This window comes from Balaenoptera ricei, chromosome 13, assembly GCF_028023285.1.
Source record: "Balaenoptera ricei isolate mBalRic1 chromosome 13, mBalRic1.hap2, whole genome shotgun sequence".
Lineage (NCBI taxonomy): Eukaryota > Metazoa > Chordata > Mammalia > Artiodactyla > Balaenopteridae > Balaenoptera > Balaenoptera ricei.
In genome coordinates, this window is record NC_082651.1 from 56,828,792 (window position 1) to 56,853,756 (window position 24,965).

Consider the following 24,965-nt stretch of genomic DNA (forward strand, 5'->3'; position numbering starts at 1 on the left):
CATTAGGCACAAGAGCTTTGGATAAGGAACTGGGGACCTGCACCGTTTCTTGGGACTCTCACGTATCACACGTACCAGTGGCACATTTCTGCTGGAAAGGGCTCACAGAGCGTATAATTTGGAATACATCTCGGCAACACAGGCTCAGATTAAAAGGAGGAGGACAGGCCGCTGGCAAGAGGCATTCATTGAGAGATGAGACCATGCAAGTCAGAAAACAGGGGTCTGCGGCTGCAATCACCTCTCTCCCCATAAGAAGGGCAATGCATTACACTCTGCATCTTACTTGGGCGGCTTTTCCACAGTGCGGTAGGTGTTGAAGGCCTGAAGCTGTTGTTGAACCCCAACCAGCGAGTTGGCAAATTTGCGATTGTTCAAAATAATGATGGTTTGTTCAATCCACTCCAGAAGGTCAGAGGCAAGGGATTCATACTTTTCAATCATTTTTTCTGTTTCAATAGCATTGTCGAGCACCTGTAAACAAGAGTCAGAAAAATGGAAAAACAAGATCATATCCCTGCGTAAGGGAGACATGACTGCAGCCCTATGGGAGCCCGCACACACTTCAGCGCTGGCTCTGAAACGGTTCTATGAGACTTAGGCACAAGAGTTTTTAAAACTCCAAGAACCATGTGCTAATAAGCACTCAGACCGTGGCTATCATTTGTGAGCAATGACAACTTAACTCAACTGTAATTGGTTCTGTAACCTCCCTACCCCCAGGCAAAGGGTTTCAGATCCTGAATGACTCCTGATACCTCAGCTCTGAAATTCCTACAGGAACAAAAAGGGCTCTATTTTGCTTGGTGCTGTCCCATGAATGCCAATGCCCATGAATTTTCCATTCCATTGCACGGAGAAGACAATGTCATCTGATCTGCTGTTTTGAAATATATGGCAGGGGAACATCAGCCAAACAAAAAAATTAAAAAAGTGTAATACTGATGAGGACTTTCCAAGCGTGGTAAGTAGGATTTTCACGTCCATGACATCAGGCAACTCAATCAGATTTTCAATACCCAATTTTCTGGCAAGGTTGAGGGGAGGGGTGTTTCTGGGTCTGAGATCCCCCTGAAATCCCTTCCTCAGTATTTTAGCCACCCACCACTCCTGCCTCCTGTTACTCTTTGGGATCGAGAGGCTGCTGCCCACTTCCCTGCCGTGTGGAGAACCTGCCACGAACTCCCAATAGCTAAACGTCTGAGTGCGTGGTGGCGGCACATTAAGATGCGAACCTTAATTACGTCTCACAACTTACAAAAGTGGTGTGAGCTCACCTTTCCAATTCGTTTTCCTTCAACAGCCAAGGCCTTCATCTTTGAGAAGTAGTGGTAATAAGTCACCACGTAAGTGATAATGGACTTCTCATCGGGGTGGTCCACACTGATATCTGCAACCCAGAGAAGATTCTGTTCAGTACTCTGCTCACGGCACCGCCACCCAGGCAGCAGGAACAACCCAGAACAGCTGCTCAGCACTGCACAGGCCCGTATCTTCATTTTTTGGGCTTGAGAGTTCTGCCATCAGTGTGTTAATTATAAAGTTAACTAACAGGGATGAAATCACCTCCCTGGCTCTTTTATTATATGAACATTCATAAGTGCCTTCTACTGCAATAAGGACATAAAAGTCTTTTTTTTTTTTTTAACATCTTTATTGAAGTATAATTGCTTTACAATGGTGTGTTAGTTGCTGCTGTATAACAAAGTGAATCAGCTATATGTGTACGTATATGCCCATATCTCCTCCCTCTTGGGTCTCTCTCCTACCCTCCCTATCCCACACTTCTAGGTGGACACAAAGCACCAAGCTGATCTCCCTGTGCTATGCGGCTGCTTCCCACCAGCTATCTGTTTTACATTTGGTACTGTATATATGTCCATGCCACTCTCTCACTTCGTCCCAGCTTACCCTTCCCCCTCCCCGTGTCCTCAAGTCCATTCTCTATATCTGCGTCTTTATTCCTGTCCTGCTCCTAGGTTCATCAGAACCACTTTTTTTTTTTTTTTTTTTAAGATTCCATATGTATGTGTTAGCATACGGTATCTGTTTTTCTCTTTCGGACTTACTTCACTCTGTATGACAGAAGGACATAAAAGTCTTAACAGACATGATCCTTTCTCTAGAGGATCCCAGGCTACTGAGATGACAAAATATATACAAAACTACTACACAGAAATGAAGAACACAGTAAGAACTGAGTCAGATATCTCAGTGATGTGGTTACCACCCAGACACACCACATTCACCTCCCTGCCTCCCCGACCCCTAAGCTGGTCTGTGTTTCTCTGTGGTCCTTATTTCTGCCAGTGGCACCAGAATCTTTCCCGGCCACTGAGTCCATGGACATCTTTATCTCCTTGTTACCCATATCCAGTTAGTCACCGGGTCTGAGACCTGATGATTCTATTTATGGAATCCTTACTGTCACTCTCGGGTCCAGCTCTCATGGTCACATAACCAGACCTGAAGCAATGGCTTCCTCACTGGGTCTCCCTGCTACTCGATTCACTTTACACACTGTGCCTGGCTGATCTTCCAGAAGCACAGCTGTGAAGCACAGCTCCCTCCAAGCCCAAATTACTCAGAAGTGCCCTGCAGCCTGAAAAATAAAGTATAAACCCCAAAGGCCTCTACAATTTGCCCTAACTTTCTTTCCCTCCCTCCCTTCCTTCCATCTATCCATCGAATATTTATCAAGCTTCCTCTAAGTGCCAAGTGCCATTCTAGACATTTCTCATTCTACAGCCTACTGGTTCTTCTAAGGCACTATAGATCTAAACCAAACTGGACTATTTACCACCCCTCAATTCCCAATATTCCTTCCGGTTACAGCCTCCCTTTGTCCGAAAGGGCCTTCCCCAGCACACCACCTTCTTCCTACCCTTCAGGTCCAGCTCAGAAGCCACCACTCCAACACAGCCATTTCCGATCCCTACAGCTGGAATGACTGTCTCCTCTGTTCCCTAAAGGGCTTTGTTTATGGTTTGCTTTCTGCCAGGTCCTATGATTACTTATGCACATTTCATTAGTCTTACAAGACTGAGTTTCCAAGGCAGGAACCCAGTCTTGGGAAGCCCTGGGCCACCGTGCCTCCCCACCTCCTAACGTGCTGTCTATATACAGGGTGGGTGGTCAATAAATATTTATCGAGGGAGGTAGCAAATGAATGAAGGTGGTCAGTCTTCGGGGTATGGCAATGTTGAGGGAAGTACTCAACTCAGGATAGACGGAGGAGAGAACACACAGATAGCTCTTTGTTGACGTATGGGGCTCTTTTTTCAATGTGCATCCGCACACGCGCCTTCATTTCTATCCTCCTGGCAGCCCTGTGTGAGGCAGGTTGTTTCTCTTGTTTTAAAGACTTGACTACCAGGGCACAGGGCGGGAAAGCTCCCTGCCCAGAGACACTGAGGCAGCTGATGGCAGTGGGGGCCACAGCTACTGTTCCCACCCCAGGGCCCCTGTGGCCAACTCCTGTGTCTGTTTGGCCCCATCAAAGTGGGCCCCGTGGATACAGAATTGGAGGAAGGCCAGGAAAAAATGCCATCCCTGTATGCAATTTAATAAACACAAAATGTCGACATAACTGGGAAAGAGTGAGCAAGCAAAACCTTTTTTAACTTGTTTACAATTTTATTTTAACTGATGCTCTCTGGGGCACCGGACAACTAACAGCAGCTAAGGACAACTAATAATCAAGATCAAACCCACAGAACAAGTGACATCGACTGCTTTTTTTAGCTCCTTGTCTTCGAAATGATCTGGGGAACATCAATCCCCTTTTCGTAGTGGGTGGTGATTAGCAAGAGTAACTAATGAGCAACTTATTAAATTTCTTTTTGTCATAGTGATTAAAAAAAAAAAGAAGATTCTTTATCCAAGCACAAAGAGCTCGGGCTCAGGGAGGATGCCTTTCCAGAGTAAGGCAGGGGTTAAGCACAAAGATTTATCACAGTCCAAGGAATTTTAGTTTTGTGTTTATATTGAGAAATCATTTAATGGGCTAGCACAAAGATAATTTTATCTCAGCTTCCTGTAGTGAAACTATCAGTGCATCTGATGCACTGGAAAATAGCAAGACGCCTGCCTGGCAGCCTCACGACCTCGATCTGCCCTTGGGGAGTTCAACTTCCTGTTCTATATTTATAAGAGCTTTAAACTTTCACTCACATACAGTTTTTTCTCTCTAATATTTGCTAACAGCTGAGAGGGTCTAAAAAGCTCCAGCCCTACAAACAAATCCTCTTACGTTTTAAATGCTTCTCGACATCAGAGAACGTTCCTGTGATAGCTCATGCTAAGATGAAGCCTACAGTTAGGATTTTGGTAAGCAAGGGATTTACAACCTATGGGACTGTCCCACACAGGTCTGCTCCATGTCACCTGCAGTCAGTCTTCAGGGTCCTGCTGCAGGGATCCGCAGAGCAGAGAGGCTGGTTCTGTGCAGAGATTGGGCCGCCAAGCAGCCAGCCACGAGGAGGGACTGCGCGTGTTACTCCTTCTGCCACCCACACGTTCCGGGTGCACCTTCCTCACTGAAGCGCTTCTTGCTCAGGAGCAAACACTGCACAGTCTCCTAAGGAGGCCCCTGCCCCTATCTCTACCCAGGCCAAACCACGCTCTTGCCACCGTGGGATGAACGCCAGTCAACAAGCATGTATGAGAGCCTAAGGCAGGTTCTCTTCCTTGAGCACAGAGGCTAGGGGGCTTCAGTGACTCCCCACTGCCTGCTGAATAACCTCTAAAGACCGTAACCTGTTGGGCCCCCACCCACCTTTCCAGTTGTATTTTTCCCAACATCACGCTAACACCACCCCCAATAAACTGTTAGTCCCCAATCACACCTTCCTCTTTCCTGGTTCCTTTGCTCACACAAATCCCTCTGCCTGCCCTGCCCTCTCCTCTGGCACATGTTTAAATCATACTCATCTTTCAAGGCCTTTTCAGATGTAATCCTTTACACAAATCCTCAAGTAACTCCCACACCAAAATTAAACTCCTCTTCCTTAGATAATTCCCAAAGCACACTGTATGAATACAACAAACTGACACAAAGCAGATTTTATATTTACCCCTCAGTGCAAGAGATACCGACAGTCCCACCTTTCACCCCTTGAGTCCTTACCTTCGGGGTCCAACAGTTTAGTGAGGCCGAGGTGCTGCTCTGCAAGGTTAAATGCATTCTGCAGATTGTAGTGTGCATTGGATTTCTTTAGCTTGTCAAAATCTATCAGGTCAGGCCTGTGTAGAACAACAGTGGAACACAACAGAAACCGTGGCTTGAAAACACACCGTGTGACCCGTGGGGCTCGATTACTACTCCAAAAGTGTCCACTTAGCAGAGTAAAAGCCTACGATATTAGTTAATCATCAAACAATGAAACCCGATTTTTGAATAAACAACCTCAAAGTTTATGAAGAGAATGGAAGAGAACGGGTGAACTTGTTTCTTTTGTTTGGGAGAATTTAAACATTCTCTCTCACCTTCCTCACGGGGAAGGCAGGAATTTCCACTGTGATGCAACAGCGAGGGCAACAGACATGAGGACTGAAAGTCACCCAGATCTGCTACACAAGGATGTCAACATTCCACCCCCAAATTGTTAGCATGACCTCTAAGGACTCACCGGTGTTTGTGTATCAGTGCATTGAAGGCCATGCCGTCCCTCCAGCTAGTGGTGAAATTGTGAATGTTGACGTTGGGGTACCTAACAAACACGAGGCACGAGACAAGAGCGACACAATTATCAAATAAAGGTCTGTGCTTTTGCTAAACACAGTGTTTAAAAAAAAAAGAAAAAGTCTGTAGGCACTGCGAAAATGTCGGGCAGTGAATATCAATAAGGACAATCAAATCGAAGCTAAGATCCGCCTCAACTTCTCCTTGTTGGAAAATAAGAATAAAACACACGTCCACATGGCTTTTCTTTCTTGGTAATTCGATCTGTGATCTGCGTCCTTGACTGAAAACACCAGGCTTACTGAGAAAAAAGTGACCACAACTAGATGCCTCTGACGTCTCCCTGCTTCACTGGCTTTCCACGCCCCCAGCACAGCTATCAGAACCCTGCAGACACCAAGACCCGAGTTCACACGGCACTCCGGGAGAGGGAGTAGCTGGGATTACCTGTTCAAAGACTCAGCTCTCCTTCTTCCTTATCCCACTGAACTGGATGAAGTTTTGTAAATCTAGTACCTCCCTGAAACAATTCCCTATGTTTGAAACTTACCCGCAGTCAATCAGCTACTCTACACCACATTGATTATTAATAACTTTCTACCTGTGGTTGATTAAAAGTTCATTCCTAACTTGATCCCCTTACTAAGCCTTACACTCTTTATAGTTTCCATAGTTACCACTGACTGATCATGTCCATTAGTTACATCTGTCCTCCAAGTAGTCCTGACTTGGTGCAAAATTAACCTGGCACAAAACCAATTCTCAATTAGTACCGAGGAGCTCCGACAGTTTCAGTGAGCAATAAGCAAGATGCGATTCTCTAAAAAATATCTTCACTGAAATTTCAATGAGAGAATAAAAGAAAGGGAAACTGAGAAAACATACAAAGACCACCCACCCTTAAGTTTAATGCACAGAGCTTCCCAAAGCAACAGAAATTAAAGAGAGGAGAAAACCCACAACTTTTTACAAATATCATGGATGAGATTCTTAAACATGGTTTCAGGGTTTTAAAATTCAAGATTAACTTCTCTCTGGAACTTCCTTAATAAACAGAGGGAAACTGATTGTGCAAATGACAGGTCCAGGATATAAATCCACTCCTGTTCTGAGAGCTAGCTGAAATGTCAGCGCATCAACTACTTACGAGTCAACAAGACGTCTCAATGGAAGTGGTGGAAAAAGATACTCGTCAACACCTTGTAAGTGATGACTCTGGTAGAACTTAGTCCTGGGAGAAGCAGCCCCTAACCCCCTGAGTTCGTGCTCACCCAGCTGTCTTCATCTGGCACCACAACAGCAATGCATCCTTGGCAGATTTCTTCTCTTTGTTGTCTTCAGTTTCCACGCTGATATCCTGGATCTAAGATTTACAAAGAAATATTAGACCAATAGATGCGTTAGCTTCCTAATGAAAGCCACAGAAGAACAGGTCTGCATATACATAAAGAGTAAACTTTAGATCAACACCTAGCCCTGCAGACTGCCTACTCCGAGGGTCAATGAGAACTGCTTTCTGAAGCCAGGGTTCACTTCTTAGAAACACCAACCAGAACTAGGTTCTCTATTTTGCACAAAGATAAGACTGAAGTGAAGACTAGTTACCTGCCTGACTTCCAAGAACCTATTAGGGGTCATTTCTACCCCCAACATAGCCCGTCTTCTCCAACTACAAGCTAGAACAGTGGTGCATACGGTACACCTTGAACCTCAGCAGACCCTAGAAAAATACCGTTTGTTTTTTCACAACCAAAGATTTTTTTACACCAGGGTGAGTGAGTCCTTTGTTGATGAGGACAGTGCGTGCACCATTTCCTGAAAACTGACCCAAACTCTCAGAGAAAGAGTGCCCATAAATGCTGTGCTTCCATGGTCTGAATGTTTGTCTCCCACACCCTCACCAATTCTTATGTTGAAATCCTAAGCCACACAGGTGATGGCGTTAAGAGATAGGGCCTTTGGGAGATGCTTAAGTTATGAGGGTAGAGCCCTCATAAATGGGATTTGTGCCTTATAAAAGAGGCTCCAGAGAGATCCCTAGCGCCTTCCACCATGTAAGGACACAATGAGAAGTATGCAACCCGGAAGAGGGCCCTCACCTGACCACGCTAGCACCCTGATCTCAGACTTACAGCCTCCAGAACCGTAAGCAATAAATTTCTATTGTTTGGAAGCCACCCAATCTGTGGTACTTTGTTTTAGCAGCCTGAATGGACTAAGACAGCCTGTATTCATCAGCTACTCAGAGGCCGCTGATTCTCAACAGGACATAGAGCCTGGTCTACTGGCACCAAAGTCAGACTCTCTGGGTCTGAATCCAGGCTCCCCCACCTACTGCGTGTCCTTGGGCTAGTTCCTCGGCTTCCCCTCTGAGGGGTGGCTATCTCGGAGCGTTGCTGTACACTTGAACAAATGCAAAGTATGAAGGGCTGGGCTCTTAGTAAGGATCCATACACGTCAGCTCTTTGGATGACGGGCTGCCTACCAGTTACGTGATTTTAAACAAATGCTCTAAATACCCCTTTGCCTTTAGTTCCTTGATTATAATGATAAAACGTGGGATGGAGTCAGGGGAAAGGGTGTTGGCCTCTCTTTCAGCTCTAACCATTCCAAGATTCCCTGTCCTGGCCCCTGTCAAAGGTCTTTCCATTTAATCTAGAAACACGCCCCAGAATTCTTTTTAAGAGAAAGAGGTAGGAGGAGGATAAAATACATACATGTAAGATTAAAAAGTTAGAAACTTTCAACTAGGAAAAACACCTAGAAATTGAAATAATTACACTTCTAAAAAAAATTCTGCATTTTTAACTGTTGTAAGTGAAGTCTGAGCTTGCACAGACTCCAAACTCCAAACAGTGTGCAAGAATAACCTTCGCTCAAGGAGTAAGACACGAACTCACCAAGAAAGGCAGGTGGAATTTTACACATTAACCCCCGTCAGCTTTCCTATGCCTCAGTGTGAAGGGAATCTGTTTCCAGACTTGTTCTTTTAGAAACAAAATCTACCCTTCTGAAGTGAAGACAGCTCCCTATGTGGACTAGGCAAACTCGACAACTTTCATTCCAGTTTCTCACACCATCTTTTACTCTCTTTTAAGGGAAAGCAGCATAAAACCTGTCTGTCATCATCGGTATTTAATGCACACCTGCTACACACATCAGGGCAGGCCACGTCTTGGGGACTCTGGAGACACACACACACACACACACACACACACACACACAGAGGAAATGTAAGACAAGGCTGCACATTCAGGAGCTGGGGGGCGGTGGGGAGAGAGATGCTTCACGGAGGACGCAGAATGTGAGCTGGGCCTTGGCTGGTGCAGAATCAATACATGTTTGTGGAGCGGGGGATGATGTGATAAAACTGCTGCGGGAGGTGGGGTCATGTCAGACACCAACCCTGCAGGCCATGCAGTGACATCAGCCTCAAAGGAAAGGGAGAAACTACGTATCAGCATTTACAGGTTCAAGCACAGAAAAAGGCAAGCTGGCAGGAAGCTAATTAGTCAATGACGCAACCCAATTCACGTGGAGAATCCTGGAAAGGGCTGTGTGTGCCAGCTCCCCGCCACGGGCACAGACCCGCTGTCAAGAGAAGCTGCTGTCAGGACGCCCTTCCACGCTCTGATTGCTACAGGCCAAAGGCAAGAGAAACAGGACTTTTTACTCTACAGAACTGAGGCGATGCTCCAGGAGAGTCCTGTTGGCCTAAGGCCAAGAGCAATAGTTAGTGAATGTAATGGTATTCACTCTGTTTTCAAATCATTCAGGAACTAAATGACAGAAACCTGCAGAAGAGTTCTGTTTGCAAAATAAAGTCACTGATTGTTGCAATTAAATCTCCACTAACGATGTCACCTTCACAGTGGTTCCCCGCCTCAGACCTATTTAATTAGAAGCGCTGGGGCTGGGACCAGGGAACCTGAATGAGTAAACGGCTTTCCCAAGGCAGGTCCAGGCTTAGGAACCCCTCATGCAGGGAGTGTCTCTGTACAGCTCTGGTTTGGTCCCCTACCCCCTCCCTCCTCCCACATACCCACCCAGACCACTGAACTAGAGCTGCCCGATCCCGAGGGAAGCGAGAAGGAAAACGACTGGTTAGAGGTTGATTTCAGCGTTTTAGTAAGAATACAAAGAGAGCTATAATTTGATTTCTGACATGGCCCTTTGTTGGTGAGATTTTTATTTACGTAGGGAAAAAAAAAAAAAAAACAATCAAACTTCATCAAAGGGGCTTAACAGGAAGGGAAGATACAGAGAATACAGCCACAGTGGAGGCAGGACTGTTCGGACTTTTGTTTGCAGGGTAACCTGACGCCATGGTAAGAAGTGTTTCCTGAATTTCAGATTTTAACTGAAAAGCAGGGGCATGAAGCAACAGCCTGGAGAAAGAACCAGTCATCAGGCCGGAGGTGCTTCACAGACGAGAAAGGCTGAGCTCTCTTCCAAGGGGTCAGGAGCGCGCACAGCAGCCCTGACTGGCTGTGTGATCCCTGGCAAGGCTCCTCCCTTCCCTCATAAAGTGAAGGAACGGGACTAAGTGACCTTGAGAGCACCTTCTGGCTTACAGTATTCCTATACTTAGAACCTTTCCCTCGGGTATAACAAACCCATAAAATCGTCATCAATTCAAACAAGCAGAAGGCTTTTTGGCACATCCCCCCTGAAAACTGCTTCCTCACATCCAAAGGAGAAGGAGAAGGTGAAAACAGAGCCCACGCATGTGCCATGATCCTAAGCAGCTTTGCCTAAAGATATTCTATGACGCATGCCACAATCTGGCAAAGTTCACACAGTCTAGTGGTAGTAACCTAGCATCGACCACACCCTTACACCTCTGCTCCTGAACGCTGAGCAGCAGACACCAGACGTCTACAGTAGGTGTCGGCGAAGTGGTGGGCTAAGACGCAGCCCAGAAACCCTCTTATTTGCCAGGAGAGTCAAGACTTTCAGGGGCTAGCAAAGCTGAGGGAGGATATGGCTAGCTGCCACATGCCTACAGGGCAGCCAAATGTGACCCGCCGCTCTGCACAGCTGACTCTGAGATGACATTTCAACCTGGTCTTCCTGGTCCCTCTGGAATGGGGAGGCCAGTTTCACAGGGATGCTCATACCCAGGAGGGAGGCCGAATCGCCGGGCCAAGTCCCTTACCTGGAAGCGCAGGATGATGGTCCAGATGAGGCCGAGGGTCAGCCGGTGGTTCCCATCCACGATGTCGTGGGACCCCATGTTCTCAAGATGGACTCTCTGCTCCTTCAGGAACTGAAGGGCCTTGTCCACGTTCTCCAGACAGTGGATGCGCATTCGTCCCTTGGTGGGTTTAGGCTAAAACAGATGAGCAGAAGGTGGAAACAGATCATCCAAGAGGGCAGAAACCAGCTCAGAACTACAGCCCAGAAAGTGCACACGTGCCCATTCATGCAGCGCTTTCCGACCCATACCAAAACGTTAAAAAAAACGTGCTCATTCAGTCCAAGGACAGAGTTTATCTAACAGCCTTAGAAAAGTTTACTTAAGGGATGGTAACCGATCACTCTTCAGAGGTTTTTGTTTAATCATGGAAGTGACACAATTTACAAATGAGCACAGAAGCTGGAAGCTTAGAGAAAAAGGAACCCAGTTTTCATAAAGAATTTCAGAGCTACTACTGCCATCCATATAATTTTTGCAGATGCACAGCGAAAACACCTCTGAGGACTTTCTGGCTGCTTTAAACGTAAAAACAGGTTTGCCACCTGCTGGTTCGGGTCGTTTCCCAAGGTTGGCTCAAGATGAAAAAGGCGGGACACTCCACCCAATCAGCGGAATTTTCAAGTGCTGGTTTTGTGAGGATGATGGAGGGGGGTTGAGTAAAAGGGTGTGACTTACTGGAAAGAAAGGATAAAGTAAAAAAAAAAAAATATGAGAGTAGTCTAATTTGACTACCTCAAATGTCTATTCCTTTTAATCAGTTATATCAAAATCAAAAAAAGGCATTTTCAAGGTGAGCGTTTTAAATAAACAAAGCAATAGGTAAAGATACACACACACACACACTCGAAATTTTCAGTGGGTCTCTATCATCTCCTGTGTCAAGAACAAGCTCATGCCTCCATCGCCCGCCTCCATCCTTCCCACCCTCCTCTCTGTCGCCCGTTACTCCCCCTTCTAGCTGAGGTTGCACCTCAGGCTGATCTCACTACTCCACAGAGCTGCCACCAGGTTGCCCACACGCCCCTGGCCAGAAGATGAACCTGGCCTGGCTGCCATCCTACCTCCTCAGCCAACTCATTGTACCCTACCCACCTTTCAAGGTTCAGGTCAAGGCACATCTTTCCTTCTAGGAGTCATTTCCAACCATTCCAGTTCTCACAGGTCTCCCCTTCCCCCCCCAAACCTATACGTCTGTGGTCTCTGTCTGGACCACAGAGTTCAGGAACTAATCACATATCTTATATTTTTGCTGTTATTTCGTATGTGTTGTTTTTATTACTTCCAACTTGACTACTGCCTTGAGAGCAGGGATGATGTTTTATATGCCTGCTATATCCTCGGTGGCCTCTGGTTTGGTTCAGCACCCAGGGCCGACATGGAGTGACCTGAACGCCCACAGATGGACTGGGCAGCGGTGTGTGCTATGAGCCGGCCTCACAGAGGAAAGGCAGCCAGGTGTGCAGCAACCTGGGCACACGCAGGTGTGGGCGGCAGCTAGTCCGACGGTAAGGTCTTGCCTGCTTCCCACTTTACCCTCTGTAGCTGAGATCCTCAGTTAAGCGCTAGATGGAAAACATGTAAAGAGAAGATAACTTGGCTAACAAGTGACCACGTTAAGTACCCAGTCTCAGATTATGTTATTTTTTTCTCGACTTTCTCTTCTACAAAAAAGGACTGGCAAGCATAGAAGAATGTGCCTTGACCCCGAGGAAATAAGATTATGGCCAGAGGCCTTACCACAAGTGGCAGATTTTTTCAAATAATAGCAATGGAAAAAGAAATGTCTCTAAAAGTCAAGCTTTTCACGCTCCAGTTGGCCCTCCGTCCCCGCGGGCGGCAAGTCCTGGAACCAATCCCTCTTCGGGCATCGAGGGAAGTCTGCATTATAAGAGTTTACTTACAACCTCCCACCACCCCCCGCAAAATGGCATCGTCTCTCAGAAACGTCACAACTAATACATTTCAGGTATGTCAGAAATGCTAGGATTTGTTATTCATGTTAGGTCAAGTGATAACATTACATCAAAATCAAGCAATATGGCGAGGTAAGAAAAAGATCAGATATTTAAAACAGAAAGTGGTGGCCTCCATCTAGGATTCCGTGAGCGACTGTGTAGACACAGTCTGAGGCCGACACTGGAGCCCCCCTCTTCCAAGGCACGCCCAGCAGCCTCCTCCCCTGGGTCCCCTCCTAACAGGGGAGATGGCCCTGATGGAGGGGTGTGCCCAGAGCCCTCGGGGGGAGAAGTCCCCGGACTCTGCACCTGGTTCTCGCGGGCCAGCTTTCAGTTCTTCTCATTTTCTCTGGATCAGCGGTCATTTCTTGAGGTTGACAAAGTGACCACCCACAGCGGTCCCTTGTTCTTCTCGTGTCCAGGTGGCTCCTGCTGAACCTCTGTTCAAAGTTGAGGGGTGGGGATTAACTGCCTCTAAGGAAGCATGTGAATTCTGGGGCAGGGGCTCCTGCCATTTCTCATTGCTCTACAGAGGCCTCTTCCTCTCGTCTCTTTAATGCCTGCGCCCTGACCAGCGAGCCTGTGACCAAACAGCGTGTGTCAGGCACCATACGCCCAGGACCGCAGAGCAAGAGGGACGGAAGCATTCTCCTAATGGCAGCAGGTATCTGCGAGGCCAGAAGAGGTTATGTCCTAACTGAGCGTGAGAGGAACAGTGTGGATGGAATTAGAATTGGTAAAGTTAATTCGAGTACCAGGACCCACAAAAGAGAGGCCACCCCAGTGGCTCGGCCCACGTCACAAACCTAAGTCGGACTGCCCTTGAGGGAAACAGCTGTCAAGGAGCCCAAACACACACCCATCCCAGTCCTCCAGCTCACCTCGCCCCAGAAAACAGGACCCGCTCACCTCCTAAGGAAACCTCCAACCTCCTAGCCAGTCACGCCCTGCTCCCGCGCTGCCCCTTTTCTAACCTCTGGAAACCTGCTCTCGCCCCAAATCCCTAAGGAAACATGCTCCACCACTTGTGAGGCACGGCACTCCTCTGTCCACGGACTGTGTCCCCTTGAATAAAGGACATCAAACTCTTTACTAAATTGTTTAGTTCTGTCATCTGACAGAAGGACCTGAGCAGCAGGAGAACACGGAACAAGCTGGGGGCTGTCAGGACCTTCCCAGGTTGCAGCAGGCGTAACTACAGTTGGTCCTTTTAGACTTTATCTTGAAACGCTCAACTTCAAACGTGTGTGAGACACCGCTCAAGCCTCTGTTCTCTCGTTACAAAATCCCAGCCGACTGTGTGTTCGTTTCCACGTGAGTATGGGGTGCAAGGGTGTGGGAGGGGGAGGGCTGCGAGAGGGGTCCAAACGCCTTCCTGCAGGCTGGAAAAGCCCAACGCCACGTGGCAGGCACGCCGTGCTGATGCTGACTGGCCATGCCAGGTGGGATCTGAGGATGGTTCACCCCAGACCTGGACACAACGTTAAGTCCCCTCCAGCACCAGCCATCAGAAACACTAGTGCATGGGAACACAAAGGAAGGAACTAAAATAAAAACGGCAGAGAAACACCTTTGGGTAAATGATCAGACTTCTTCAAATGGTTAAAAAACAAACCTCACCAATTTCCAAAAGTCAGAGGAAATGGAAAACTTTCAGGAGACCCCCTCACCCCACTTGGTTTTTTTTTTTGCAATTCTCCCAAAAATCAAACCAAGATTTGGGGGGATGATACTCTGCTCTTCTCCCCCTAAAGCTTTTTTATTTTTAATTTTCCTACTGCTCCTGGCCTTTATATCTTTTAAAACATCAAACATGAACAAACCAGATCTCTGTATATGCTTCTGTTGGGCAATTCAGCGTAGAAGATGATGCTAATGTTAAAATGCCCACATTTAAGTTACAATTTCCCCACTTTCTAGCCAATCAGCGCCTTACTTCTCAAATGTCTGTTTATCCATAACATGGGGATAATATGAATAATTATCTCAAAGGGCTGCTACATAAATGAAATGGTGAACTAATGATTATGGTGTTCTCAAACCCACAAAGTGTGTCTACCAACAGGGGTGCCTCAAGGATTTTCCTCCCAACGATTCTACTTAAAAGAGGGGGCTCCCCCTCTCCATGCCACTTGGGCTTCAAACTGTTTAGAAATAACACACCTCTCTGTTAGACAACAGGAAATGTTCAGGGTCTAGACAGAACTCTCCCACTGAGAGGCAGAGAAGTTGGTATACGTCAACTGAAAGGCAAATTTAATACCAGAAGGGAATGTGCCCCCAAATAATGGTAATGATATTACTCCTCTAGTCCTGACACCCCAAATTAAACTCTGGACAGAAATAAAAGGAAAAGGTGGTAGAGAAAACTTATGACTGCCTGCTGCCTGGAGGGAGGGGAGATAGGACGAGAGAGCGGAGAGGATGTGAAAACACCCAAACCTCAACACTTAAGGCCTCTATACACAGTAAGACCTCTATGACTCAGAGCTTACTAGGAAACAAGGCTGGAAAGCACGATTTACAGAGATATTTTAAATATTACTATTATGCTGTGCAGCTACTAATTCAAACTAGGCTAAATGTTGTGCAGTGAAAGTTGCTTCATTGCCTCACTATACCTCTCTATGTTTTTCAAACACTTTCCCACATTTCATCTCAATCGAAGCTCACTCATCTTCGGTGGCATATTAAGCCCTTTTTAAACCGAAAGAATAAACCAGATGTGGCGTGATTAGATGATGTACGGGTAGCACAATGAGGGGGGAGTAAGAATCAAGACGAAAACTCAAGAATACCAACTCCTGAAACTCATGCTGTATCTGCTTCAGAGAGGGCTTCTGAAGTGTTTTAAGGCACGGTACCTGGGCAAGTTTAGGGGGCAATCATTACAGGGAATTTATTTTAGAAGGGTTAATGACTGCACAGAACTATATACACTGAAACACACTGGGTCATATAAACGGCAAAACTCCCAAGATCTAAAAATTCTTAGCTGCCATTTCCTGTGCCACTATGTTAACCTATCTGTTAGGTGGTTTACATTTATTTAATCCTCACACTAACACTGCACAGCAATAATTGTTATTATTCTTGTCGTTTTGCAGATGAGAACATGCCGGCTTAGAGGGGTGAGGTGATGGTGCGCGGCTGGCTGGTGTGCGGTGAGCCGGGATTCCAGAGCGCGCCCTCTTCAGGCTACACCGGGAACCAAGGGCAGTACACACACACGTCTACGTGAAAGGAAATTACGAGGCTTGGTTCCCATCTGGCAGACAGTTTTCCTTTTTTTTTAAAAGAGCTATTTTTATTTTACTCAACCTCCATCTTCTCAAGAGGAAGAAGAGATAACAATGGAGAGAACTCAACACCGAGCAACTGGGGGAGGGGTGCATCGCTCAGGGATAAACACAAGCCTCGCCCCAAGAGTGGCTCGCCCTGCCGAGAAAAGGAACCTTCCCTGTCTCGTCTCCATTAATTATTGTCAAGTTCCTAGTGCGACACAGGTCCGTTCCCACGGCAACATGCGCATTTCTGTCCTCTGTGTCCTTTCTGATGGGGCAGTTTGAGATGCCACTTAGGAGGAGGCAAGGATCAATACCAGACTCGCGTGCAACTCAAGCAAGGGGGGCTCTGCAGGCGCAGGCTCCTCTGAGGAAATGCCGATTTTTACGGATCCTCCTTTAAATCAATCTAACAAGTGTCCCCTGCTCTTCCGCACCAGGGCCTGTGGGCCTGTGTCTTGTGGGCGCTTTTCCTGTTTCCCCTTCCCAAGGTCCCTTCTGTCCCTTCTAGTCCCAAATCTCTATCAACCACAGCTCCAACCCATCTGGGCCTTACTCCAGACCCATCTTCTTTCCAACTCCAAAGGAGGAGTGGGAATTACAGGGCAAATTCACCAAGTGGGCCCAAGGCCCTTAGAAAGGAAGGAGGGGGCTGGATGCCGCCACCCCCCACCCCCCCATGGCTCTGCCCCGACTGTCACTCAGCCTGGAGTTTGGATCGATTACACGCTGTGGGGCATCAGGATTTGCAGAACTGTGGAGTAATCACGATGGCAGGCTTTTTGTCAGAGTCTAGAGATGGAAAAGAAAAAGCAAATGTTTCCTGGAGCCATTTTTAGCCTCCTTGAATAGAAGAGGAAGACATAAAGGAGGATTCCTGGCAGGGTATTTTGGGAGGACCCTGGGGAGCTGGGCCACTCTTCTACCCTGGTTAAGCCCCACTCCCTCTGATTTTCTTCATGGGTATCCAAAGCCACCTTGAAGCCACCTGGAGCAACAGCTCTCCAAGGGTTGCAGGGTGGACAGAACACCAATCCTGGGAATTGGGAGAGGCCGACTGCCACATGCCAGCTGGATGGGCTTGATGGCTGCTGACTCTCAGTTACAGGACCTATGAAATAAAGGGATCTAACTTAGTGGCCACTAAAGTCCCTTCCAGCTATAAAATATAACCTATGTGTTGGAGGGTGAAAGACTCACTAGCATGCAAGGTGAATTCTAAAGTGCCTCCTGATCTCTCGTTTAGGTGAAGAAGAAATAGAGAAAAGACACTACTGGTCTCAGTATATCAGAGCAATGGATACTAGCTTATATTTTTGCCTTTTAATCAAAAATCAGTGTTTGCTACACACACACACACCTCTACTTAATACAGAGGGTAGGATGCGATAGCAATTTGGGATTTGGGGATAGGAACTCCAAAATCTCCTCTGATATAACAGCCAAACTCATTTCACATTATGTCCCCAAACACCTCCCTACACATCACACTTTGAGCTTTAAGAAGAGTATAAACGATTCTTGCCCAATTAAAATTAAACAGGAAACAACATACTTTGTTCCATTAATTCCTGCCCGCCTCCTTCCTGGTTGGGACCCACTCCCAAGGAGAATCTTCTCCTTTAGCAGGACTCAATGAGAAAGGAGGGGACCAAGAGACAGGAGAGTAGGCTGGAGTCCAAGTTATATTCCTCAGTAGTGATACTGGCCTTGGGCGAGGCCCTGGTCACTCACTGCCTGTTTCTCCTATAAAGTGTAAGCTGTCCCCTTGATTAGACTGTGAGAACTAAACACATTATGCATGTGACAGAAAACACTAAAAGTGACTGACCATCATCACTCCTTCCAAAAACAAACTCCAATTCAGCCAGGATGCTTTCCCTACACCTGTTCCCTCCTGCCACCCACCCTCAAGCGCTCTCTTCACTCTTCCTCACGGCTGACACGCGGCCCCTCCTTGACACCCCATCCAGAAGGTCCGTTTCCCCTTCTGAACTCTAGGGCTTTGGGGCCATTCATTCAGTACTTTATCACATGGTATTACTATTACCTGTTACTATTAATTCACTTTTAGTATTTGTGCAATTAGACCCGAATTTAACAGGGGCATTCTTCTGTGTCTGGTTGTTTAGAACAAAAGCAAATTCTCCCACACAAGAGACATTACAAACAACAGGCAGGTTCTGTGGCCAGTCCATAAAACCCCGTTTCTATAACAATACATGCCAGCATGTTCTCCTAACAAAGGCTCTATGTAAAACGCACTCAGGGTAGTTCAACGTGGGATTTGTCTAAGGCTTAGCAAATCTCATGGTAAATCTATCTTCTCCACCTAGCTCAGCCTGTTTTGGAATTAACGGTGGTTAAAAAAAAAAAAAAAAAAAAAAAAAAATCCTCTTTTTGTTGCATTGTCTTCTTTGAGATTGATTAACAGAATAAGAAGACAGAATATCAGGAAAACATCAAGCAACCAAAAATCAGTGGTACCCACTACTGGAAATGGCAGGGGCTAGGGGGAGGGCAGAAGCGTTCAGAAAACCTTGTCCTCTTGGTCAGAGGCGAGGGCTCAGTCTGGCAGGAGCAAGGCAGGAAACTGTCTTATTCAGAACCATCCTTCATGCCGAGGCCCACGGAGGGAAGGGGGCAGGCACTGGCCAACTTCGAACCTGGATGAGGACCCGTGGGCTCCACTTCACCCCTTAAGTCCAGAGGCCCCACTCCCTCCAAATGTCAGTGGGTTGCGCAGGACAAACCGTTACCCCTCAAGTCCCATTTCTCATCTGGCCCTGGGACCTAGGACCAATGACAAAGTGACCAGCACAGTGACCACTTCTACCTGGTCAGTTGATGTCGTAAAGGGTGGTCTATATTCTTTATGGAACTTTAAAGCAAGACATTTATGAACTTATAGTACATGGTAATTTCAGAGTAACACATTGGAAAGGAAAGGTTTTCTTTGTCATCAACCCAATCCCGATTAGCAGCAGCTTCCGGGCTCAGCCAAAGAGTTTCCTCACTGCTCCAGGATCTGACATACCTTGCGGCAAAGAGAGCGACAACTTCCGGACACAGATCCCGCCCAAGTCAGGAGCAGATGTGAGGATTCCTGCCCTCTCATGTTCCCCAGTACACTGGAATCAAGTGCCTTGATAACCCAAAATGCCTACCCAAAACCTGCTCAAATCTAACTCAAATTTTATTAAGCCAAAATGCAGGGTGGGGTTAGGGTGGAATGCTCTGGATCATTAAGCTAATGTATTTCTTTGAACTTAGTAAAAATAAGACAAATCTCCCCCTCTGTAAAGAGGGATGAGTTGGCTCCAAGAATCTATTAATAAAATAAATTTAGATACCGCAGTCCCTCAAACATTTATCTACCACCTACTGCCAAGCTGGTGGTAAGTGCTGGCGCTGAAACGCCGATGGAGACATGGCTCCAGATGGAGTACAAATGTTTATGTGACCCCGGGCTTTGGATCACTGGTGCAGAAAGCCCAGTGCTGACTGAACGTTATCTGATGATACAACCGTTTAGCTGTGGACATTAAATTTACCCAGGCCTGGAAGCTCTAGCAACCTCATTCGTTTTGGAATCTGAAGATGCAAGAATCCTTTGGGGTAAGCCCTCATGGATGGATGTCCTCTCCTGCAGGGAGGGTCTCTAACGTTGAGTCCCTGGCAGCTTCTGCAGCCAACAGCAGAGTGTGGTCTGTGTCCCTTCCAGAAGGCTCCATGAACCAAATAAACCACGGGGCCAAAGAGGCCGAAAATCTCCAGTACAAATGAACAAGAGCTGTAGCTCACTCTATCTATGGTATCCTTACTTTTGGAATAAGAAGATTAATCAGACTGCCCAACCTATAGTCAGAGTTGGCTGTGAGGAAAGGATAATAAAAGAAGTCAAGGCTCTTGGGGTTTTACAAAGTGGTAAGTCATGGCTAAACACAGCTTCTGCCACTGACTGCCTGAGAGGATGGAGATGGCAGCCCTCTCATGCTTCTCTATCTCTACTCTCCCAGGCCTCTGGGTCACTGCAAAAAATATATATATATAAATATATATACTGCTGGCAGCAAATAAACAGAGGAGTGGGAGGCATCTGCAAACAACCAAGAATTATGCTTTGCTGGTTGCTTTTTTTCTCCCTAATGTTTTTGTTGCCCTTTCCAGAATAAAGGGCAAAGGGTCTGATCCCGTTTATTATGTGGACATTATCAAGGACACAATCTTCTTGGTATGAAAGAATTATGGACCTTCCAGGGTGAACAATTTACTCCCCACAGCCCTGAAGACGGGACCCTATTGGGACAAAAATTAATGTTCAAACTAATTTCTAGTTTCAGGTGACCTTTAATGATTTTTTTTTTTTTAGCTACTTTCAAAACATCATTCAAAAAAACCCAAAAATCAATAGACAATCATACTAGGTTAAACATTAAAAGGGAAAAAAATGCGGGGCGGTTGAGAAAGTCTGGTTACCAAAATTGTATTTAAAGATGAATATCACAATAATTCTGGCCTAGACTCACGTCAAAAAACAAACCAAAATGACCGGCCCTCCCCCTGTGGACCCACTGCTCCCACTTGCACCTTACACACCACCTTCAGGGCAGCATCACGGTCACGGAGGCAGGAGCCTCCTTTGTTTCTCCAGCGTGTCTAGCTTGACCCACAACCTCTCAAGAAAACGAGGCAACAAAACGTGCACGCTCAGGGAACAAAGAGCGTGTGGACCACAGGCACTGAGGATGAGGCGGGGCTTCACTGTCTCTTAGAGGAGGCTGTGCTGGCACGGAGGGGCAGGGAAAGGGAAACCTGATGTTCTTACCCGGGCTCAAAGGGGCCATTCTGCCTGTGGGCTAATGACAGGACAGGGTGCAACCGCAGCCCCTGGCCTGTGGTCAGAGGTGTGTGGGTCGGTCTGCATGCAGACCCACCGCGGCTGTCAAGTTACAGGGTGGAGCTCGAGTTAAAAGTGAGGCTTTCTGGCAGCCCTGCCAACCACCAGCATCATGTTTTCCTGGTGATGTCACTGCAGATGTGGGCTCGATCCCTGGGCGTCAGCCTGCCTTTGGCTGGGCCCCCACCAGCACCTATGGAACCGCCTGTGCTCTGGCAGAAGACAGCACCCATTTCCACACCAAGGCGAGACAAAACCTGTTGGGTCAGTTACAGTGACTGGTTTAAGATTCCTCAGTTTAAGGTCCATAGACAAAAGTCACATCAGAGACAGCCATGGCAGCTCTGGGAAACAGAATGGGGAGAACAGTTTCACTGGAGGCTGACAACTCCCCTGCCCAAAAAGGCGGCTCGGGGGAATTCATCAAAGCTCCAAGTTTCCAAGGAGACACAGCACCAGCCTCTCCCTCCACCCCCAAAACAAAAAGTGTGCATGGAAGAAACCAAAAAAACACCAGGGACCATTGAATTCAATTCCTGCCACCTTAAAACAGCAGCTCAGATTTTCCAGAGAATCAGTAAGACACAAATTTAAAATTATTCCGTGATTTCAAGGGATACAGGTACATCCTGGAGCCAGCACCCAAGGCTGGCCCTTAAATTTCCAGCACCGTGCCCTGTTCAACAGGGGACACCAGCCAAGATCTTTCTGACCAAAGGTAGTAACCTTGCAAATAACCAGAATGAAGCCGCTTCACTACAGTTCAAGAAAATCACCCAGATTCAGAATGTGACCCTGGAGCTTTCCCCAGCGTGCTCACCTCACTTATCAAGAGTCTCCTCCTCAAAAATATCAACCGTTAACTGCAGAAATCAACAGGAGACAACTCCACACTTGATTTTTCAAAAAAACATTTTCCCACCTACAGTGCACCACACTTCACATCCCCTCTTACCAGTCTCTCTCCGGAGAGGACCTCCAGCAGCTTGATGAGCATCCGTCCATCCCGAAGGTCAGTGTACAGGTCTGTGATCCGGCAGGACACCCGGGCGAGGTGGGAGTTGACCCACTTGGTGAAGGTCTTCTTCTGCACGGCTTCACGTTCATCTGCAAGCAGAGGAGAGCTCACTTTACCACCAAGCACAGCCTGGGCAGTGGTGGGTGTGTGCCAGTGGGGGCATGAGACACTTGCCCAAGGAAGAAGAGCAAAACTCACCTGTAATGAACCTTAGCTCCTCTAAAGCACGGTCAGCAACTCGGGAATAGAGGAACCATACAATCCCTGAACACTGGAGCCCCTAAGCATAACCACCAGCAGAGCATCCTTCGCTCGCACTCATCTCATTTCCTCCCACCTCTGCTGAAGAGGCAACACGACAGAGAAGGTCACGGGGGCCCTGCCCGATAGTATAATACATGGCTGGTAAAGTTTCTAACGTGGGCGTCAGCTATTATTCCTCCCCAGTGTGGGGGACGCACACAGTACACAGAAGGACGTGGGGCAGAAGAGCTCAGGAGACAGCCAGAAATTGCTTCCCTCAGGTACAAAGGATCAGGCAACACCTGACGAGATAAATTCACTCATGACCTTGATCTGCAATGACCCTTTCACCTGCTGAGTGGGATGTTAAGTGAACAGCAGAAACAATGGTGGGCAACTTGGCAGAGTACAAGGAGACCTGGCCAGGCACTGGGAGAGCAGGGCCTGGGCCCAAGGTTGAGGTTTCGTCAAAAATGTGCTGAGACCCTGGGCTCAGTGATCCCTTCCGTAAAGTGAGTAGACGACTATCATCTCCAAACTTCAACCATTCCTTGAAAAGGCAACTGCTGGTTTATGGTCCAAAGTGGGGTAGCTGCACATCTAAATCATCCAGGAAACAGTATTAAGTTTTTCAAGCCTCAGTGATCAAGCTCTGTCCAATTCAAAGCACAAAACTCTAGACACACGTGCCTAGAACCGGCCCTTCACATTTCATACAAATGGGCTTCCCATCTTCTTGCCTCTGCAGAATGTTCTAAATGCAGGCTGTTGAAGATCTTCGACAGGGATCCACAGAATGTGCCCTGGACCCACCGACTCACACTCCCTGACTGTTCTCTACTGAGCTACCCTTTGGTCACATACTCACCCCACTTCCAGTTCCATCAGCATAAACCTGTCCTAAAAGGACCCAAGACTTCCTCCTTTCAGCGTTAGGCCCAAACTCACCAAGATGCTTATGAACCAATCTACAAAAAAGGGAGCAGACTCCAACAACTTTTTGTGTATTTCAGCATCACTGAGTGACAGCTAAAAAGCCACCCTTGCTGATGGGGCATGAACTTGGTGGCCTGGGTGTACTGGGTTCCCAGGCTGCCGAGGGTATCCCGGGAATGTCTGCAGGGAAGGCTCTGCTGAGGCCTCCACCCACCACAGGGAGGGAATGAGGCAGAGGCAACAAGAGATGAGCCTTTACTGCTGCCAACCTGGCAGGTGAGGCCACCGGGCCACCTGCCAAGACAGCCGCCCACCTTCGAAGCCAGCAGCTCCTCCTGGCCCAGCCTTCCCCCGAGGGAACAGCCCGCCAGAGGGAAAGAGGGCCTTGCCTCGAAACAAAGGCCAACTGAAAGCAAGGGATCAGAAAGGGCAGGATGGGGGAACAAGGAAAAAGGCAGTGAGGGGCACAGTGCAGACTGAAAAAGGCACTGCACCAATAACATCATGATCGGTCGCAGAGAAAAGATCCCATGCATTATTCATCACACAATCATCATGATGGACGGTAACTTTATGACAGCGACACAGAAGCTGTATTTTTTGGCCGAAGGTTGGCTGTTTGGAAAGAGCAGGTCCAGAGCAGAGTACACAGACACATGAAGCTTCTCCTAGGGACACGTCACAGATGGCAAGTAACTCGAGGTTCAGGTGCATTTAGGGTCAACTAATTTTTTTCTAAATTATAATATCTTTTACGTGCTACACAGTTGGAAATGTCTTTAATAAAGCCCTTGATGGGTATCCTAGGTTGTTATTAAAGGGTCTGGGGCTCCAAATCGCTACCACACCCAGCCTATCACGGGAACAAGGTCAAAATGAAAACCTGCTTGGATTAAGTTATTTCTAAATAAACAAGTACCAAATGTGTCCCCAGCCAACTGTCACTGCTTTGGGTGAATCTCACATTACAGAAACACCTCCGGCTTCCTTCAGGTTCTGAATTAACAGGTTCCTTTACAAGCAGATTCGAGGATCTCCTCCTAAAGACAGTGCGCTCCCACAGCGCCCTGTCCTGAAGAGCTGGAGGCTGACCCCAACCCTCCTCCCCATGAAGACGCAAGCAAGCAAAGAGGCCACGGGTGGCGCAGAGGGAACTGAGTGGAAACAGGACAGGCTGAGGATCTGTGAGAGGACGGCTCCCCAGGGCTGCTGGGGTCCTCAGAACCTCCTGGAAGAAGGGAGGAAAGAAGAGAAGGAAGAGAAGTTCAAAAATAAAATTAAACAGAAGGAATGAGCGCTTGCTCTCCTGCTTCCCAGCTCTCTACTCTGCCCACCCCCACCTCAGGAGCAGGCTCCAGGTAGCTTGAGCATGCTAGAAAAATCACGGAGGGCTCAAGTTCCTCGGGCTTACTGGAAAAGGCATGGAAGATTCCATCCAGGGACTGGACCAGATTCAACACCCTTACGACACACAAGGGGCAGGAAATGGGCTCAGCCGAGAGACACAAAGCCCAGCCAACTCAGCGTGTCCTCTTACAATGGAGCACTTGGTGAACAACAAATGCTTCTGAAACCGGAAGGAGGGAAAGGGAGGGAAAAAACCTACCCAGAGGGCCAGCTGGGGATGAGGCTGCCTGTCCTTGGGGACTCCGTCCTTTGTTCCACCCTTCCTGGGAAGGCGCAGTGACATCACCCCTCCACTCCCAACCCAGTGAAGCCAGGCCAGACGCCTGCCCGAGGAGCTGG

General features: G+C 47.5%; 1 protein-coding gene across 4 annotated transcripts in view; it reads right to left on the bottom strand.

The window, feature by feature from the left end:
• SPTBN1 (spectrin beta, non-erythrocytic 1) overlaps window positions 1–24,965 on the bottom strand; it is a 195,785-nt gene that overhangs the window by 46,488 nt on the left and 124,332 nt on the right. For all 4 annotated transcript variants that reach the window (XM_059943347.1, XM_059943349.1, XM_059943348.1 and 1 more), the window contains 7 exons: window positions 21,978–22,129; window positions 10,842–11,015; window positions 6,955–7,046; window positions 5,631–5,711; window positions 5,129–5,244; window positions 1,278–1,390; window positions 287–474 (listed from right to left, as the gene is read on the bottom strand). In XM_059943347.1, the coding sequence (XP_059799330.1) occupies window positions 287–474; window positions 1,278–1,390; window positions 5,129–5,244; window positions 5,631–5,711; window positions 6,955–7,046; window positions 10,842–11,015; window positions 21,978–22,129 (916 nt within the window). The remainder of the gene's footprint in view (window positions 1–286; window positions 475–1,277; window positions 1,391–5,128; window positions 5,245–5,630; window positions 5,712–6,954; window positions 7,047–10,841; window positions 11,016–21,977; window positions 22,130–24,965) is intronic.